Source organism: Penaeus monodon, chromosome 42 (genome assembly GCF_015228065.2).
Source record: "Penaeus monodon isolate SGIC_2016 chromosome 42, NSTDA_Pmon_1, whole genome shotgun sequence".
In the NCBI taxonomy this organism is placed as follows: domain Eukaryota; kingdom Metazoa; phylum Arthropoda; class Malacostraca; order Decapoda; family Penaeidae; genus Penaeus; species Penaeus monodon.
In genome coordinates this window covers 24,709,539-24,728,565 of record NC_051427.1, presented here as the reverse complement: position 1 = coordinate 24,728,565, position 19,027 = coordinate 24,709,539, and the positions used below count along the sequence as shown (strand labels likewise).

At 40.7% G+C, this 19,027-nt stretch overlaps 1 protein-coding gene across 1 annotated transcript in view; it reads left to right on the top strand.

Moving 5' to 3' along the window:
- The window catches only part of LOC119599220 (pseudouridylate synthase 7 homolog), a 23,188-nt gene extending 7,750 nt beyond the window's left edge, over positions 1–15,438 (top strand). The window contains exons 4-16 of the mRNA XM_037948961.1: positions 781–936; positions 1,934–2,083; positions 3,537–3,660; positions 4,547–4,625; positions 4,865–4,992; positions 6,013–6,166; positions 6,389–6,586; positions 7,141–7,288; positions 10,244–10,461; positions 11,984–12,102; positions 12,670–12,824; positions 14,518–14,618; positions 15,103–15,438. Of these exons, the coding sequence (XP_037804889.1) occupies positions 781–936; positions 1,934–2,083; positions 3,537–3,660; positions 4,547–4,625; positions 4,865–4,992; positions 6,013–6,166; positions 6,389–6,586; positions 7,141–7,288; positions 10,244–10,461; positions 11,984–12,102; positions 12,670–12,824; positions 14,518–14,618; positions 15,103–15,438 (2,066 nt within the window). The remainder of the gene's footprint in view (positions 1–780; positions 937–1,933; positions 2,084–3,536; positions 3,661–4,546; positions 4,626–4,864; positions 4,993–6,012; positions 6,167–6,388; positions 6,587–7,140; positions 7,289–10,243; positions 10,462–11,983; positions 12,103–12,669; positions 12,825–14,517; positions 14,619–15,102) is intronic.
- Positions 15,439–19,027: the final 3,589 nt, after the last annotated feature.

Here is a 19,027-nt window from a genome sequence, read left to right as displayed (position 1 = left end):
AAAGAAAGAAAATGAGAGAAAGAGTAAAAAGGAGAGAGCAAGCGAAAAAAAGACCGAGCAAGGGAGAGAGTGAAAATCACAAGACGAAAGGGGTTGCGAGATTATAAAAGATTTCAGAACAAGGAATGGGTAGAGGTTATTCTAAAATCAAGATATACTGTTTTTCTCAGGATGATATTGTTGCCTCAAGATAATTAAATATGTTTTGGATTGACAAACAACATACAGATTGTCTTGTAATATGTGTGTGTGTGTGTGTGTGTGTGTGTGTGTGTGAGTGTGTGAGTGTTAGTGTGTGCATGTTAGTGTGTGTATGTTAGTGTGTGTGAGAGTGTGTGAGTGTTAGTGTGTGTGTGAGTGTTAGTGTGTGTGTGCGTGTTAGTGTGTGTGTGTGTGTGTGTGTGTATGTGTATGTGTATGTGTATGTGTATGTGTGTGTGTGTGTGTGTGTGTGTGTGTGTGTGTGTGTGTGTGTGTGTGTGTGTGTGTGTGGTGTGTAGATAGATACTGTACTTTTTTCTTTTTTTAATTCTTTCTTTCTTCCCATGTCAGAAGCACTCATGTTCAGGTTTATTTTTAAGTGTGCGTTGTTAGCATCTTGTTATATTTTCGCTCACAGTATTTTATAGATAAAAACTTTCTTGTGAATCACCAATAAAATGCAATAAAAAAAAAAAGTCCAGCATTGAGAAAAAATAAACATTCAAACTTAAAATTAAAATAAATCCCAAAACACTGCAAGACATCCCTCTCCCCTGACGCAACCTCGGCATATTTCAGAGGCCCCTGCAGAGACACCCCCAGAGCTCACCCCACAGAAGATAGTGGAGATTGACAAGCTTCTTGGGAGGCCCCTGCGACTGGTTCCCTGCCTACCCCCCACAGCAGAGGAGGCGGAGGATCCAGCCACTGATAAAAAGGATGAGGAAAAGGGAGGTAAGGAAGGAAGCGGGAGGAGGAAAGACGAATTGGAAGAAAGATGGAAACAGGTATAGAGAGTAAAGAGAGGGATGAGGTGGGAGGATGAAGAAAGAAAGGTAAGGATGGAGGGAGATGGAAGGAAATGGGAAATGGAAAAACAAGGAGCGAGGGAGATGAAAAGAAAGGTTAAAGGAGGTGGGGAGGAGGGAGGAAGTGATAAAGAAAGAAAGGTAAAGAAACAAAGAGGTGAAGGAAGGAAGAGAGGTAGAAAGAAGGAATATTAAAATGAGTGGGGAGAGAGGAGGAGGAGGAGAAGGAAGTGGGATGTGGGAGGAGAGAAAAGTATAGAAATAGAGAGGATAGAAAAAGGAGTAGGAGGAGGGAGGTGGGATGTGGAATGTTGGATGTGAGAAAAAAAGGATAGAAAAAGAGAGAAGAGGAAGAGATGGAAAGAGAGGAGAAGGGGAGGAAGGAAGTTTGATGTGGGATGAGGGATAGAGAGTGAGAGAGAAAAGGAGGGTTTAAAGAGAGGAAGGAATATGAAGAGAGAGAGGGAGAAGGATGGAGTTGGATGGAATAGAAGGTAAAGAGAGAGAGGCTAAATAAGATGGATGGAAAGAGGGAGAAGAGGAGAAGGGAGGTAGGTGGTGGGACATGGAAGAGGGAAGAAGGAAGATAGAGAGAAGAGTAAAGAAAGAGAATAGGTGGGAAGAGGAAGAAGAAAAGTGGGGAAAAAAGGTAAAGAGAATTGAAGGAGAATATGAGAATGAAAAAAAGGGAAAGGAAGCAGAGCAGTAGTTTGAGGATGGAGGAAGGTCTAGATATAACCATCTGTCTTTATATAATGTTTTGAACTCTCTTAAAAACACAGTCACTAACTCATTTAAGTCAACCTAACTATTTACTCAAAGCAGCCTCATCTTGATCATGATTCTTTAATCTGTATTCCTCGACTTGCTTCTATCTCACCATCTTTATCCTCTTCATCTTTGTGTTTTTGTTTTCTCCACAGACGACGCGGAAGTGAGGATCTGCGTGGATAACGTGGACAAGGAAGGCCGAACTGCCATCCACAGGACCATCAAGGCAAAGTACCTAAATGTGGATAGCTTATTCAAGGAAGAAGATGGCAAGAAGTTCATTGTTGTCAGGAGAAAGAAAGGTATGAGGTTGAGAAGGAGACGAAGGAAGGTAGGATTGGGGAGGAGGTTGATGAAGGGGAGGAGAGGGAAGGGCAGGAGGAGAAGGTTGAGGAAGGAAAGGGAGAAGCAATAAGGACAGGGAGGGAAAGAGAGAGGAGAAGGGATGAGAAGGAGAGAACAGTGAGCGAAGGAAGGAAATATAAGGAGAGGGAAAGACGGGGGGAGAAGACTGAAGAAGGGAAGGAAGTTGAGGGAAAGGGAAGAGGCAAGAAGGACAAGGAGGGAAAGAGAGAGGTGAGGGAAAGGCAAGGGTAGAAGGAGGGAAGAGGAGAGGGAGAGAGAAGATTGAGAGAAGGAGGAAGTGAAGGAAAGGGAAGGACTGAAATGGAAAAAATGAGGAAGGAGAAGAAAGAAGGAGGAGGAGGAAGGCAGTTGATAGAAGAGGGAGGGGGAGGGAGGGAAAAGATAGGTGAGAGAGGTAATGGAAGAAAGAAGAGAAAGAGAAGAGGAAGGGAAAGAAAAGACAGGTGAGAGAGGGAAGGAGGGTTTAAAGGAAAGGGAGATATAATGACTAAGAGAGAGAGAGACAGAGACAGAGATAGAGACAGAGACAGAGACAGAGACAGAGACAGAGACAGAGACAGAGACAGAGAGAGAGAGGGTGGGGGGGAGATATGTACATCATTAAACCAGACTTGACCAAGGATGCTGCTGTAGGATGTTATCTCGCATGAGGAAGTTTTTTTTGTTTTTTTTGCCATTTTCTTATATCCATAATTGTCCTTTGATTTGCTTTATTCAAATGGTAATAGACTATATACCGTGCACAGACTCCATATCATTTCTCTAAGTAGTCCATAACTTTATATTTTTTCGTAATATTACCTTTTCTGTAATACAACCTGAGCATGGAAATAGCATCCTCCCTGGTGCTCCTCCAATCATGACTTACCGACACAACATTCTTCACTCATCAATAGAAATAATGCAAAAGCCCCTTCTAAAACACCAAATGCGTCTAATCATCCTCCAAGAGGTTTTTGCACTTGTTTTGAGTCGTTCACATCACCCTGGCCTTCAGCTGGAATGCTCACTGCGGTAAGTTCATGTAACCCTAAGCTAAGTTTTCCCCGTGACGGCATTTTCCCCGTGACGGCATTTCCCCCAAAACGGCATGACGGATTTTTTCATGCGTGGTGGTCATGTCATCCAGATCGTAGGGGTTGATACTAATAGATATAAATTTTGAATATAAATACATATGAAAATTATGAACATGAATTAAATTAGCAGAATTTTTCATGGTGTTGGAAGTCATGTCATCCAGATCATAGGGTTCAATACAGATAGATATAAATTTTGAATATGAATACATAAGAAAATTATAAACGTGAATTAAGTTGGGTATAAACACAACCAAATACAGACAAGCACAAAGAAACGCACAGGTGAATTAGCAATCCTTTCTTCCAGCGAAGGGGACGTGTCGTCAGGTCAGGAAGTCCTGGCCCAGGTCAAAGCAGTTCACAACCTTCGTGTTGTATAAGGAGAACGTCGACACAATCGCCGCCATCAACCTCATCGCCTATAAGATCAGGTCAGCCACAGGCTTTGGGGTTGTTTACTTGGTTTTGTTATTTCTTATTTTTTGTTTTATTTATTTTTATTTTTTATTTATTTATTATTATTATTTATTAATATTATTGTTATTATTATTTTTCAGTGTAATTTTATGTAAAGGGATGTTGGTTTTCAACACTGCAATGAGTTATTATCATTGTTATTGTAATTGTTATTATTATTAGTAGTAGTAGTAGTAGTAGTACTACTACTACTACTACTGTTCTGTTACTATTATTTTTATTTAGTTATTTATTAATTTTATTAATTTATTTTATTTTTATATATTTATTTATTTATTTTATTTATTTATTATTATTATTAGTAGTAGTAGTAGTAGTAGTAGTAGTAGTAGTAGTAGTATCATCATTATTATTATCATTATTATTATTATGATGATGATGAAGATGATGATGATGATTATTATTATTATTATTATTATTATTATTATTATTATTATTATTATTGTTATTATTGTTATTTTTATTATTGTTATTTTTATTTTTATTGTTATTGTTATTGTTATTGTTATTATTGTTGTTGTTATTATTATTATTATTATTATTATCATTATCATTATTATTGTTATTAATTCTATTATTATTATTGTTTTAATATTGGTAATTCTAATATTAAGTCTTGTAATTTACATCCTGTTTGAAGGAATTACAAACACAAAAGTATATGCAATTGGAAAGTCAACATACTTTGCAATTATGAAAAATTCAGTACATTTCTCAAAATTTTTAACCAACGAGCTACAGAAATTGGGAATGAAGTGTCAGTGTATTTTTTGTCCTGCGTTTCTTTTCCTTCGTTTTAACTGTTATTAACTCCAACTGATATTGTATTTTGCGTTGCAGATTGAAGCCCAATATGTTTGCATATGCTGGGACGAAGGACAAGCGCGGCAAGACAAGCCAGTTGGTCTCTGTGAATCGGGTGTGTATATAATCGTAAAGACACCCTTAGACACGAAAACCCACTCACTTATTCACGTGTGACCCTAAACACACATAGGTCTATTCACGTATATCTCCATACTCATTCATGAATGCACACACATGTATACATATAGAGAGAAAGACAATGAGACAGGTCTTTGCACACACATGTATACAGATAGAGAAAGACAGTGAGACAGGTCTTTTCCTTGGTAATAAGTTAAATGTTATTCCCAGGTTGCCCCCGAAAAGCTAGCATATGCGGCAAGGAATCAGAGGGGCATTTACATTGGTAACTTCACCTTCCACCACAAGCCTATGAAGCTCGGCTCACTCCAGGGAAACCACTTTCGAATTGTGCTCAGGTGGGTTATCTTCTCGTTACTCCCAACTGGTAGGTTGGCCTGAGAATAATCATTGTCGGGTTGATGGACTCACTTGGATGTGGTTTTTGGGTTGCTTCAATTTCATAGATCGGCCAGAGTTTAATTGTGGTTAAGGGGGTTGGTATTTTGGTTGTTTCAGATTTACCTCTTTTACTGCAGCCCAGTTCATCAGTTTCCATCATCTTGGAAATTAGACACCTTAACCTTTTCCCGACGGGTAGTAGTCATAGAGGCCGGGGCCTCGCTGCCGAGGGCTTAAATCGTCGCCCTAGCATGCGCGACCACTCATGCCAAATACTAGCATCCCATGCTGTTTCTTCGTAATACTACGAGCATATGTTGTATTTTCAGTTTTTATTATTTTCTAAAGTCTCTACTTGCCAAACTCCCTGATAAATCGAGAATGAAGGATATTTTTCTTGTTATATAGACTCCATGGTTGATCATTATTCGGTCTATAGTCTGAATAAAATAAGCAGTGTGTGGCATCATGGAGTTGATTATTATTATTATTATTATTATTATTATTATTATTATTATTATTATTATTATTATTATTATTATTATTATTTTTTTTTTTTTTTTTTTTTTTTTTTTTTTTTTTTTTTTTTTTTTTTTTTTTTGCATAGTAAAAATGAGTGTTAAAAATGACTTAATCACACTTTCGGTGGCAGAGAAATAAACTTTTGCCGTAATTGTAACAAAATAAAGCTCATGGCATGTCCATACATACACCATGGCATGTACTTACATGCAGATAGTCCCGCCATGCCATGGCATGTGCGTACATGCCACCCGTCGGCAAAGGGTTAAGCTTACCTATACACAGGTTGATTCATTAGTTCCAAGGTAGCAGCAGTGGTGTAGGTTCTGTTCACTCCTTTTTCATCTCCCTCTTTATTTTCCCATAACCCTTTTTATCATTCTTCCTCTCCCACACTCCCTCATTAACCCTCTTCTTGTATTATCTCCCTCTTCACATGATTTAATTATTTCCAGAGAGGTGAAGGCTTCAGATGAGGCAATAGAGGAAGCTGTTGCTTCCTTACGGTCACAAGGCTTCATCAATTACTACGGCACTCAGCGTTTTGGGACGAGTACTGTGCCCACTCATCGCATTGGCAAGGAGTTGCTCAGGAGTCAGTGGCAGGAGGTAGGTACGAGGGCAGGGGAAAAGGGGGAAGCGAAAGGGAAAGAGGAGAAGGAAGGAGGAAAGGATAGGGGAGGAAGGGATAGGAAGGAAAGGGAATAGTAGGATTTTGGGTTTGGAGATTTTCAGGCATAAATATCAAACTTAACTGTTAGATATTGCCTCTTATTTTTGCCTCTTTATTTTGATGTCATTTGTGAGAAAAGATGCCCCTTCTCTCTGCAGGCTGTGGACCTGATACTGTCACCCCGAGACAATGATGACACTGATTTGAGCCGGGGCTGCAGGGTATGGTCTCAAACAAAAGACCCAGAGGCAGCTTTACTAGCAATGAGAAGAGCGTCTGAGTCGTCCATCGAGAGCCAGCTCCTCCATGGACTCGCCAGTCTTCAGAAGAATGACCTCGTGGGTGCCATTATGAGGGTGGGTTTGGAGTGAGGCTTGTCTCTTTGTTTTTCATCTTTGTTATTGTTAGTGGTGGCTGGCTAGCTTTTTTTAAAATCTTAATATTGCTAGAGAATATTTAGTTCTTCTGTTTATAACTGTTATAACTGAAAATCAAGACAAATATTACAGTGTGATTATCCCAATTCACATTACCCCTCTCTATAATAAATTTTAGAAATTCAAACCCAGAACTATTATCTATAAAACAGTAAAAACTATAGCATTGTAAATCTGTACAATATTGCTCAATGTTTTTAATTATTTGGTCTCTTACTCGTCTTTTTCTGTGTTTCTGCCTTCTCCCATTCTCTTACTCGTCCTCGCTATTGTCTTCCCCTTCTCTCCTCTCTCTCCCTTCTTTTCCTTTTTATCCTCCTCTCTTCCTACCTCTTCTTTCCCTTCCATCCTCCTCTCTTTCTTCCTCTTCTTTCCCTTCCATCCTCCTCTCTTTCTTCCTTTTCTTTTCCTTCCATCCTCCTCTCTTCATTCTTCTTCATTCCCCTCCTTACCTCTTCTCCACATCTCCACAGATCCCCAGGAACGTCCGCAACCTGTACCTGCACGCATACCAGAGTTACATGTGGAACCGCATAGCCTCCAGGAGAATCGAGGAGTTCGGCTTGAAGGTGCTGCCGGGGGATCTCGTCAGACAACAGAGCACCACGATCATGGACGAAGGTATCAACAGGGTATGGGTTTCAGCATGGGGGTGTGATGGTACAGGGTGTGAGGTTTTCGTGTATGGTATAGGGATGGGCTCGGGGGATTGGGATGGGGGATGTTGACTGGGGTTTCATGCAAAGCTCCATAGCTGTCTTTGAAAGGGGGAAGAGGATTGGGAGAGAGGGAGAGGGAGAGGGAGAGGGAAAGAGGTGGAGAAGGAGGAGAGGAATAGAGAGAGAGAAGGGGAGAGGGAGAGAAGGGGAGGGTGAAGGTGAGAGGGAGATTGAGAGAGAGAAAAAAAAGAGAAAAAGGAAAAGGAAAATAACGAAAAAGAAATATTTTGCATTGTGTCTGTTGTTTTGTTCAAAGGAAATGTATACTGCTTGTATTGCTGTAATATCAGTTGCTATGATTAACCCTATCCGACGGGTAGTATTCATAGTGGACCAGGCTTCACTGCCGGGGGCTTATATTGTTGCCCTAGCGCGCGACCACTCATGCCAGCATCCTATGCCGTTTCTTCGTAATACTACGAAGATATGTTGTATTATCAGTTTTCTTTATTTTTTAAAGTCTTTACTTGCCAAACTTCCTGATGAATCGAGACTGAAGGGTATTTTTGTTGTTATATAGACTCCATGTCTATAGTCTGAATAAAATAAGCAGTGTGCGGCATCATGGAGTTGAAATCGTCGGTTTGTTGCTTGCTTGCTTGCTTGCTTGCTTGCTTTTTTTTTAGTAAAAATGAGAAAGTGTTAAAAACGACTTAATCACACTTTCAGTGGCAGAAAAATAATCTTTTGCCGTGATTGCAACAAAAAATAACTCATGGCATCTCCATACATACACCATGGCATGTACATACATGCCCCTGACAGATAGTCCTGCCATGCCATAGCATGTGCGTAAATGCACATGCTATGTGCAGGAATGGGTTAATATCAAAATCTGCTATCTGTGTTTATGTTAAGTTCAAGTGCATGTTTGTTTTTTATAATATCCCATTAATACTAGGAAGGTATTTCCATATATGACAGATACCCTGTGATTTTAGATTATTAATTGTCTATTAACCCTTTGCCGACGGGGGCATGTACGTACAAGCCATGGCATGCCTGGACTATCTGCACCATGGCATGTACATACATGCTATGGTGCGCTTGTCCCATATTCCGGGAGCATGTATGGCCATGCCATGAGTTTTTTTGTTACATTTTTTTTTTTTTATACATATACATATATATATATATATATATATATATATATATATATATATATATATATATATATTTATGTATGTATGTGTGTGTGTGTGTGTGTGTGTGTGTGTGTGTGTGTGTGTGTGTGTGTGTGTGTTTGTGTTTGTGTGTGCGTGTGTGTGTGTGTGTGTGTGTTGTGTGATGCGTGTGTGTGTGTGTGTGTGTGTGTATGCATTTGTGGTGTGTGTGTGTGTGTGTTTGTGTATGTGAGCATACGTGTGTGTCTACATGTATGTACGTGTATTTGTGAGTATTGCGGGAGTGGGTGGAGGTTGAGAGTGTGACACAGATGTGCAAAATGGTCAAGTCAAGCGAAGCATCGGGGAAGAAGATGAAACGAACAAACAAACAAACAAAAAAAATCACATATTTATAAAAACACTGAACATAAAATTATATCTATATGGAGTGTGATCATATAAACCTGTTGAAACTAAAGTTTAGCTTATAGAATAACTTTTAATAATGCGAATAATGATCAACTATGGAGTCTATATAACAACAAAAATATCCTAATGTCTTGATTTATCAGAAAGTATGGCAAATAGAGACCTTAGAATATGTTATATAATACAACATAAATTCTTAGCATTATGAAGAAAAGGCAAGGGATACTGGTATTGGGCATGAGCGGTCGCGCATGCTAGGGTGATGATATGAGGCCACGGCAGCGGGGCCTGGGCCACTACGAATACCACCCATCGGCAAAGGGTTAATATAGATAGTTTTATAGGTGCTTAGTCACTAAGGAACCAATTATTAGACCTATGTGATCCAACCTTTTTGCCTATTTCATTGATTTTCACAGATTTTCTTATTACTATTATTTTTTGTCATTTATATTAATAATAAATTTATGATAATCCTAATGTCAATAGGAATAATAAAAATACTACTGATTGATTCTCTAGTGACTAAAGATCTTGTGGATCCATCTCTGTGTAGACAAAATTCACAGTACAAAACTACAGTGGACAGTGAATATTCTGGTGGCGGTATGTTTAACAACACTGAATAAACCATATTCGTGTTGATAAATGTAGAAACGGTGTGAATGAGAATGAAATATCTTCACAATACAAGAGATGTAGTTGACTGGTTTTGATTATATCTTTGTATTTCTGATAAAGATATAATTGAAACCAGTCAAGTACATCTCTTGTATTGTGAAGATATTCATTCTCATTCATACCTCTTCAACCCGCTGAATAACACAACATTAAACATAGGTGTTTAGAAAGCATGTAATGTTTTAAATTTAAGGTGATTGGAGATTAAGTTTATATTGGTGTTTTCTGTGTGTTTGACTTTTAAGTCATGATTGCTGAAAGAATATGCAGTATTTCAGGTTATCTGATTTTGTTACATATTTTATCTTTCTGTATTTCCTTTCATTTTTTCTCTCCCTCCCTCCCTCCCTCCTTCCCTCCCACCCTCTCTCTCTCCCTCTCTCCCTCTCCCTCTCCCTCTCCCTCTCCCTCTCCCTCTCCCTCTTTCCTCTCTCTCTCTCCTCTCTCTCTCTCTCTCTCTCTCTCTCTCTCTCTCTCTCTCTCTCTCTCTCTCTCTCTCTCTCTCTCTCTCTCTCCTTTCCTCCTTTCTTCCTTCCTTCCCTCTCTTCCTCCTCCATTTTTTTTTTTTTCTTTTTTATCTCATGCCTATTTACTGGTTATCTAATACCCAGTCTTACAGCCCCTCCTTACCTCCGTTCCAGAGGCAGAGGTCTTGTCTGAAGACTCTGCTGTTGAAGTGGGAGGAGACTCAGAGGGGGCAAAGGCATCGGAGGGGGGAGCTACCAATGCTGAAGCCACGGCGTCGAGTGCAGAGGGCGAAGCTTCAAGTGCAGAAAGCGAAACTCCGGGTGCGGAAGGAGGGTCAGCAATAGTTCGGGTCTTAAGCGCAGAGGAAGCCGCGGAAACGGACATCACAGAGGTGGGTGGTTGGCCGTTTGCAGATTAGGTTGTGATAGGATAGGTCGGATTAGGTTGGGTTTGGCTATACTAGGTTAGGATAGGTTGTTTAGGTTAGATTAATATGGATGAAGTTAGGTTAGGGTAAGGAGTAGTAGAATAGATTGAGTTCTTTGGTTGGAGAGTTAGAAGGTTAGAATTAGCTAGGAGAAATTAGTGTAAGTTAGGTTGGGATAGTATTGATGGATAGTATGAATTAGCTTTGGATGGGATAGATTACCTGAGCTTAACTGAGCTTGGGATAGGATAGATTAGCTTAGATGAGTCAAGGATAGATTAAATTAGGTCAGATTAGGCAAAGGTTATGGCTCCTATACACACTCGGTTCAACTGTCAGTTGGTCAAACATTTTTCAGAACTACATTTAATTTTGTCATGTGATGGTGGTATTTGGAAACTGATGTTCCAGGAATTGAGAGGTAATGTGCACGTATATTGGGCATACTGCGGTCCAGGTTTACTAGGTCATGCTTGGCCCCAGGGAGCATTTGACTGTGTAAACCAGTGGTTCCCAACCTTTTCTATTTGGTGGTCCCCAACAGATAAGATGGTAAGATTTAATGATTTGTGAGAAATAATTATTTTTAGGTACTGTAGGGAGACAAAATCTAGTTTAATTTGAAGTCATAATTTTCATATTGCTCCTTGGCCCCCTATGGCCCCTAAGTTGGGGAACCCCTGCTGTAAACCTTCTATAAGGCTGATGTGTGTATGTGTGTGATGAAAAGTCCTTTTGGATTGAATTCATTGAATGATATATAGGAGAGCCTTCATTGTGAGAAATCAAGAGACAGAAATATTCTGACAGGAATAGAGGAGCTATTGCTGATGACATATTTAAGAGTCAGTTTTTGTCTTTTTTGATAGCCAGTCCACGCTCCACTTCTCCAAGTTTTCCTTTTCCCCTGAAATAATGTTTAGTGAAACCATTTAATGGACAAGGAAATAACCTCTACATCCTCATTTATAGTTGTGGCTTTCTTGATATGAGCTATGGGGGGAACTGAGATATCTTTTGATGTTAACTGAATAGTGTTACAGGCTTTCATTTCAGTCCACTAGAGAGTCAAAACAAGCCTGGACAGTGGTCCTTAGGTTAGGATGATAGGTTGTAATGAGTTGAGGGAACACTAGACACTTTTTTGTCTATTTTACCCTCAGATATAGATGATTCATTGTTATATCGCTGTAACATTTTTCATGTGAAAGATTTTTTTACTTACTGGATAAGTGAATAAAGAGAAAAATTAATTGGTAATGCATAACTTTAAACAGTAAAGCTGGTATAATTGTTAGAAACCAGCCAGTAATGCCTGTTCCAACTCAAGTGACTTAAACTATAGAATAATTTAGAAAAAAAAATGTAGAAGAAGTGTTTCCCAATTATTCATCCATGAAAGCATCCTTTGCGTTTGCATATGCATTTACAAGTGTGTACATACATCCGTGCTCTACATACTAACGCTTTACCTGCCATGTTGTAGGTGGTGCTGCCCCTTCCAGGCTACAACGTCACATACCCCGAGAATGTAATGAAGGAGTGGTACAGCAAATTACTTGAGGAGGATGGCCTGTCCTTCACTGAGCTCAAACACCATGTCAAGTAAGTCGATTACTCAAATCAAGTTATAGACGTCATTAGTTCAGTCAGGTCAGAGAAGGGGGATTACTCAGGTCAAGGCGGACGAGTCAGTTAGCCGAGGCAAGTCATATTAAGGAAGCATTTGCATTTTGACTTCCAAGGACTACCTGACTGAACCTTGGATGGAAATCATAACAGTTGGGCAAAAAGATTTAATGATTTATAGGGATGTTTTGCATTTGCCTCTCCATTTATTCCCATGCAATTAGGATTATGATTCACAACATTTCCAGTCCCATTTTTCGTTGGATCTCAGATGTCCATTACTTGAGTGCTCTCTCTCTCTCTCTCTCTCTCTCTCTCTCTCTTTCTATTTCTGTTTCTCTCTTTCTTTCTCTCTCTCTTTCTCTCTCGTTTTCTCTCTTTCTTTCTGCTCTCTTTCTCTCTGCATCTTTGTATCTGTCTCTTTCCACTCTTCATTGGATCTCAGATGTCCATTATTCAAGTGCAATGGCATATTTATTTTCCTCCTTTCCTGTTACCCCATACCTCGCACGACATCCTAACCCCCTGTTGCATTTCGGCTAGGATGTTCTCGCTGGGCGGCGTGTACCGGCGGCTGATCATGAGGCCGAGCGACGTGGAGAGTTCCATCTGCTTTTACGACGACCCGACCAAGCCTCTCATCCAGTCTGATATCGACAAGCTCCGGGACACCGACGTGCAAGAAAACATACTCGCTGGTTAGTGAAAGGGTTTTCGACTTCTTTTTCTCTTCAGTTGTTGATATACTTGGGTTTAGCATTCTCTCACATTCTCTGTTTCTCTATTTTTCTTTCTCTCTCTGTTTCTCTCTCTCTCGCTCTCGCTCTCGCTCTTCCTTTTTCTTTCTTTCTTTCTTTTTCACTCTTTCTCTCTTTCTTTCATTCTCACTTTCTCTTTCTTTCTTTCTCTCTTCTTTTCTCTCTTCTTTTCTCTCTCTCTCTCTCTCTCTCTCTCTCTCTCTCTTATTTTTCTCTCTCTCTCTATTTTCTCTCTCTCTCTCTCTCTCTCTTTCTCTCTCTCTCTCTCTCTCTCTCTCTCTCTATTTCTCTCTCTCTCTCTATTTCTCTCTCTCTCTCTATTTCTCTCTCTCTCTCTATTTCTCTCTCTCTCTCTCTCTTCTCTCTCTCTCTTCTCTCTCTTCTCTCCTCTCTCCTCTCTCTTCTCTCTCTCTCTCTCTTCTCTTCTCTCCTCTCTCTCTCTCTCTCTCTTATTATATATATATATATATATATATATATATATATAATGTCTGTCTTTCTGTGTATGTGTGTCTTTCTCTCTCTTTCTCTCACATTTTCTCTCCTTGTATTCTCTAATTTGTATGTATATATATATTTTTTTATTAAGTTCCCTGTTTCCCTTCCTTGGAGCGAACCAGCAAGGTCGTCCGCTTGGAATGATGCCTTTCCTTTTTCTCTCTTCTCTCGCATCATCCTCTGCCTCCTTCCCTTCCCTTTTCTTCCATTTTCTTTCCATTTTCTTCTCCCTCTTTTCCTTCCTTTTTCTTCCATTTTCTTCTCCCTCTTTTCCTTCCTTTTTCTTCCCTCATCTTCACCTTTCATTTTCTTATTTCTGCTCCATTTCCTCCCTCTCCCTCCTTCCCTCCTCTCCTTTCCCCTTCCTTCGTCATCCTTTCGTGTCTTCCCTCCTTTCCTCCTCTCCTTCTCTTCTCCTTCTCTGTCCTCTCCCTCCTTTCCTTTTTCTTTTCTTCACTCGCTCTCTCCCTCCTTTGCTTTTCTTCACATGTCCTCTCCCTCCTTTTCTCCTCTCCTTCCCTTTTCCTCCCTTGTCCTCTCCCTCCTTTCCTCCCTTTTAATTCTCTCGTCCTTTCTCTCCTTCTTCTCTCTTCCTCTTCCTCTTCCTCTTCCACTTCCACTTCCTCTTCTTTTTCTTCTTCCTCTTCTTCTTCTCCTCTTCTTCATCCTCTTCTTCCACTTCTTCTTCTTCTTCTTCTTCTTCCTCCTTCTTCCTCTTCCTCCTCCTCCTCCCCTCCTCTCCTCCTCCTCCTCCTCCTCCTCCTCCTCCTCCTCCTCCTCCTCCTCCTCCTCCTCCTCTTCCTCTTCTCATTATTCTTATTCCTCATCTTCTTTTCTCTCTCTCTTTTTTTTTTTTCTCTCTCTCCCTCTCTTCCTCTCCCTCTCCCTCCCCTCTCCCCCTCTCTTTTCCTCTCTCTCTCCTCTTCCCTCTCCCTCTCCCTCAACCTCTCTCTCTCCCTCTCCTCACCCTCTCCCTCTCCCTCTCCCTCTCCCTCTCTCTCTCTCTCTCTTTCCCTCTCCCTCTGCCTCTCCCTCAACCTCTCCCCCTCTCTTCCTCACTCTCTCCTCTTCCTCTCTCTCTCCATCCTTCCCTTCCTCGTGTTTATTTGTTATCTGATTCCCCCTGCTATCTCAGCGGGCGCGAACAAGGCCGTCCTCCTGGAGCTGACGCTGCCGCCGTCGTCCTACGCCACGATGGCCCTGCGCGAGCTGCTCAAGATGGACACGTCGGCGGAGGTAACGGGGGTTTGGGTTCTAGGGTCGTTAGTACTGTACGCGTCGTCGGGATCATTGTCATTGTCATTGTCATAATCGTCATTATCATCGTCATCATCATCGTCGTCGTCATCGTCATCTTCATCTTCATCTTCATCTTCATTATCGTCGTCATCATCATCATCATCGTCATTATCAGTATTATTATTATTATTATTATTATTATTAGTATTAGTAGTAGTAGTAGTAGTGGTAGTATAACATTATTGTTTTTATTAGCAATAGAAGTACCATTAATCTTTGTTGTTATTACTATCGTTGCTGTTATTGCTGCGTTGTCATTGTCATTCTTATTGCTAATGTTATTGCTCTTGTCTCTTCTCTCTCTCTCTCTCTCTCTCTCTCTCTCTCTCTCTCTCTCTCTCTCTCTCTCTCTCTCTCTCTCTCTCTCTCTCTCTCTCTCTCTCTCTCTCTCTCTCTCTCGTCCCTCTCGTGATCCCCGCAGATGCAGGCGTCCCTGAACAGCGACTCGTTGCGGCAGTGGCAGCGAGGGTCCGCGGCGCCGAGGGAGGAGAACGGCGCCGCGGGAGGCGACAGCGACGGCGACGAGGAGAAGGGCGACGGCGACGAGCGACGGAGGAGGGGGGAGAGACGAGGCTGGGGGGGCGGCAGGGGCAGGCCCTTCCACCGCGGGCGAGGGGGCGGCAGGAGGCCCCCGTTCCACAAGCGGCGGGGGTTCCGGGAGCACGGCGGGGGGGAGCGAGGCGGCAAGCGGCCGTGGGGCGGCGGCCACGAGCGGGGCGGCGGCCGCGGGGGGGCCAAGAGGGGGCGCTTCTCGTGATCGGGGGGAGGGGGGGCGCGGCACGGCGCCTGGGGGCCTTGCGTGCGGGGGGGGGGGCGCTTTGCTAACTGCGTCTTGGCCGATCAGAAGGAAGGAAATCGCTTAGGAAGGTGATGTGCGTTTGTTTTTTTGTATATGAATGTCTGCATTGTATATGTAGGTCTGTCATCATACACACATACACAGGTATGGATGTCTGTTGGAACTCCTACATGTCTCGGTCCTCATATTTTTAGAAAAATAATTAATGTTTCTTCTTTACCAGCAACAATCGTAACTTCGTGCGGAAACCCTTACTCATTGTGAAGGAAACGTAGCAAAAGACAGAATTATCGAGAAATTCATAAAGACCGAAGAATATCACAAGACAAAAGAAACGCGAGGAAATATATAATCTGCGATAACAGGCGGAAATGAGAGTATGATCAGCTGATAAGAGGAAACCCATGCGATTGGTTGCAGGAATTTTCTCTCTGCAATTTTCATCATCAACTTCCCTTATCTTAGAGGAAAGAAGGATCACATATTGTTATTTTCTTAGACGGTTAGATTTGAGTGTATTTATGAGACCGGCAGATGATGTGTAGGAGTTATTCTTAGCGCGTTTGTGTTCCTTTGATCAGAAAATCTGGGCCTGGAAATTTGCACATCCAAACCAAGACAAAAATTCATTACGTAAGGACAGACAGACAAAAAAGAAAAAAAAGAAAAGAAAGGTTAGAAAGGTTAAAAAGAAAGGTTTAGAAAGGTTTTTGTGATATTTAGTTGTCAATAAAATACGGTCCTTTTTCCGTTGCATTCTCGTGTAGTGTAAAAATAATGGATTTTGTAACATTGTACACAGAAGCTCACACACGTATGTATTCTGAGCAAGGCATTTCAACTCCCGACATTTTTATACAATTCTTTTATGGTTATTTGGGTTTTATATACATTATTAAATGATGAATATAAATCTTAATGTCTGTATAAAAAGGAATAAATAAAAATTGTATATACAGGATTTTTTGTGTGTTTTTTCCCTTAGTTTGGCAGTTTTCGAAGTGGTGCTTAATTTATTTCGCTAGTAGATTTTTTTCCCTTTTTTCCGTATTAATGACAGCGTTTCTGGATATCTTGACACTTCCTGTTATTGCAAGTAGTAAAATCGTCGAAATCCCTGTCCATGGCTTAAGCTGAATAATTGTAAACTTGCAAGTTATTACACGTAAATAGTTGCTGCTAATATGGAATTTACTCAATACATTATGGCAGTTCTTCTTAACGGGAGACAATCGATTAATGACTTTAAGTGGAAGTGAATATAAAGATATATAAATACACACACACACGCATATGTATATATATATATATATATATATATATATATATATATATATATATATATATATATATATATATATATATATATATATATATATATATTAGTATAGTTGATGAAGCAACACCAGAAACACTGTGCACGATCTACAGAGGAACCAGCGTTAGTGGGCCCTAACACTTAATAATAGTTTGTAGGAGCTTTCTTTGCCCTTTGGTTAAAAACCCAGGCAGAGAGGAAAAAATGGCACAGAGCCCATAATTAGTCCGGACGAAACAGGAATCACAGCTGTCCAAGATATTCTTCAAGATCTGTTTGTTCAAGATCACTGAAACAAGTCGGACAAACAACCGCGACGGAATGTCTCGAAATCACGAGGAACTTGATCTGAAACTTTTGCACCTCTTGTGCTGCTGCGTTCATAAGGTTGTCGTCAGCTTTTCCGCGATCAGCCGTCGGATAGTGGCGAACCATCATCTGATTTTGTATAGACAGAAAAAAAAATACATCTTACTATTTTAAATGTGAGCGTGCACGTTGGCACGTAGGGCAGTTCAGCGCAGTTGCCGACCACATTCGGCTTGCGCCAAGCTTACCCTGAAACGCAGTCTCCTGTACAAATGCGGCACAGCAAGTCACTGTGTCAGTACTCCACACATTGTCTTCAACCAAGGCACTCGGAGGCTGTCAGCTAACGTGAAGCGCTTTGTAATACTACTCAGCCAGACCACAAGAAGGAATCATATACGGGTAAGGCTGAATCCGTATCCACGCCACAATTTAATGATGGGTCAGTATACAATTTTATGGATATTTACACCAGGAGCTAGCATGCCTATACATCTGAGATAATAGCTTTCGTTGTTGTGTTTAGCTGCATCCTGTGTATGTCTGTGCATGCATGCATGCGTGCGTGCGTGCACGTGTATGTGTCAAACCGGGCGCACGGTGAGACGTGTCCCAATGTGCGCACCACACTTCAAGTTCCTCGGTGGATGACATCGTATGGAGTACCGACTCAGTGAGTTGCTGTTTCGAACACTGCGCGACGCAAGCCGACACAGTTCTGCAACTGTGCTGTGCTGCCTTGGGTGACAACGTGCGCGCTTACTTTTTAAAATAGTGAGATCCAGCATTCTGTTCTGTGCTGTGCTTCGTCGCCTGTGTCACCTGCGTCTCAATGTGCGCCCGGCTTTACTCATAGAGTCTGTCCACCATCAGGAAGTGCTTTATGAAGCTACTCATGCTGAGGACATGAACGACTTATATAAAGACGAGATATGGGCTGAAATTGCATCCACGGTGCAGTCTAAACATGGTGCATGGAAATTAATATCATGAATTAGCTTCGTATTCGATATCAGGCTTTCCGCTGATGTATGCAGTTGCAGCTTGAGTGTGTGTGTGTGTTCTCGCGCGCACGCGCGTGTGTGCCTGCGAGAGAGAGAGAGAGAGAGCACAAGACTATGATAGAAAGCCAGACATACTGCATGAATGAATATATCATTAATAGGAAAAAAAACAAAAGACGGTGTACACACACAGAAAGTTGACGATCACCAAGTTTTACTACTGTTTGTCATACGAAGTGTCTGTAATTCTATTTCCTTCTTGCAATTTACTATAAAGCCAAATGATGAAACAATAACAAAATAATCGACGAGGGTCGCCTTACAATGATATCCTTATGGGACGAAAACATATGTCAATATTTTTCACGAAGTTCCCCTGTGGTTCACGCATTTCTTCCGACGGTGCTGCTGTGCTTGGATTCCCTTGACCTAAATCTATGTTAAGAAATAAATGGACCTAAATATAAGTTTAGAAATAGATGTACCTAAATATATGTTTAGAAATAAATGGAATTATATATTTAGAAATAAATGGGTCTAAATCTATGCTTAGAAATAGATGTACCTAAACATATGTTAGAAATTAATGTAAATCTATGTTTAGGAAATAATGTAAATCTATGTTTAGGAAATAAATGTAAATATATGTTTAGAAATAAATGTAAATATATGTTTAGGAAATAAATGTAAATATATGTTTAGGAAATAAATGTAAATATATGCTTAGGAAATAAATGTAAATATATGTTTAGGAAATAAATGTAAATATATGTTTAGAAAATAAATGTAAATATATGTTTAGGAAATAAATATAAATATATGTTTAGATATAAATGTACCTTAATCTATGTTTAGAAATGAATGGAAGCCAGCATAGCGTCAAGGGCGTCCATCCCTTTCGAAGTCGCGTGCAGGA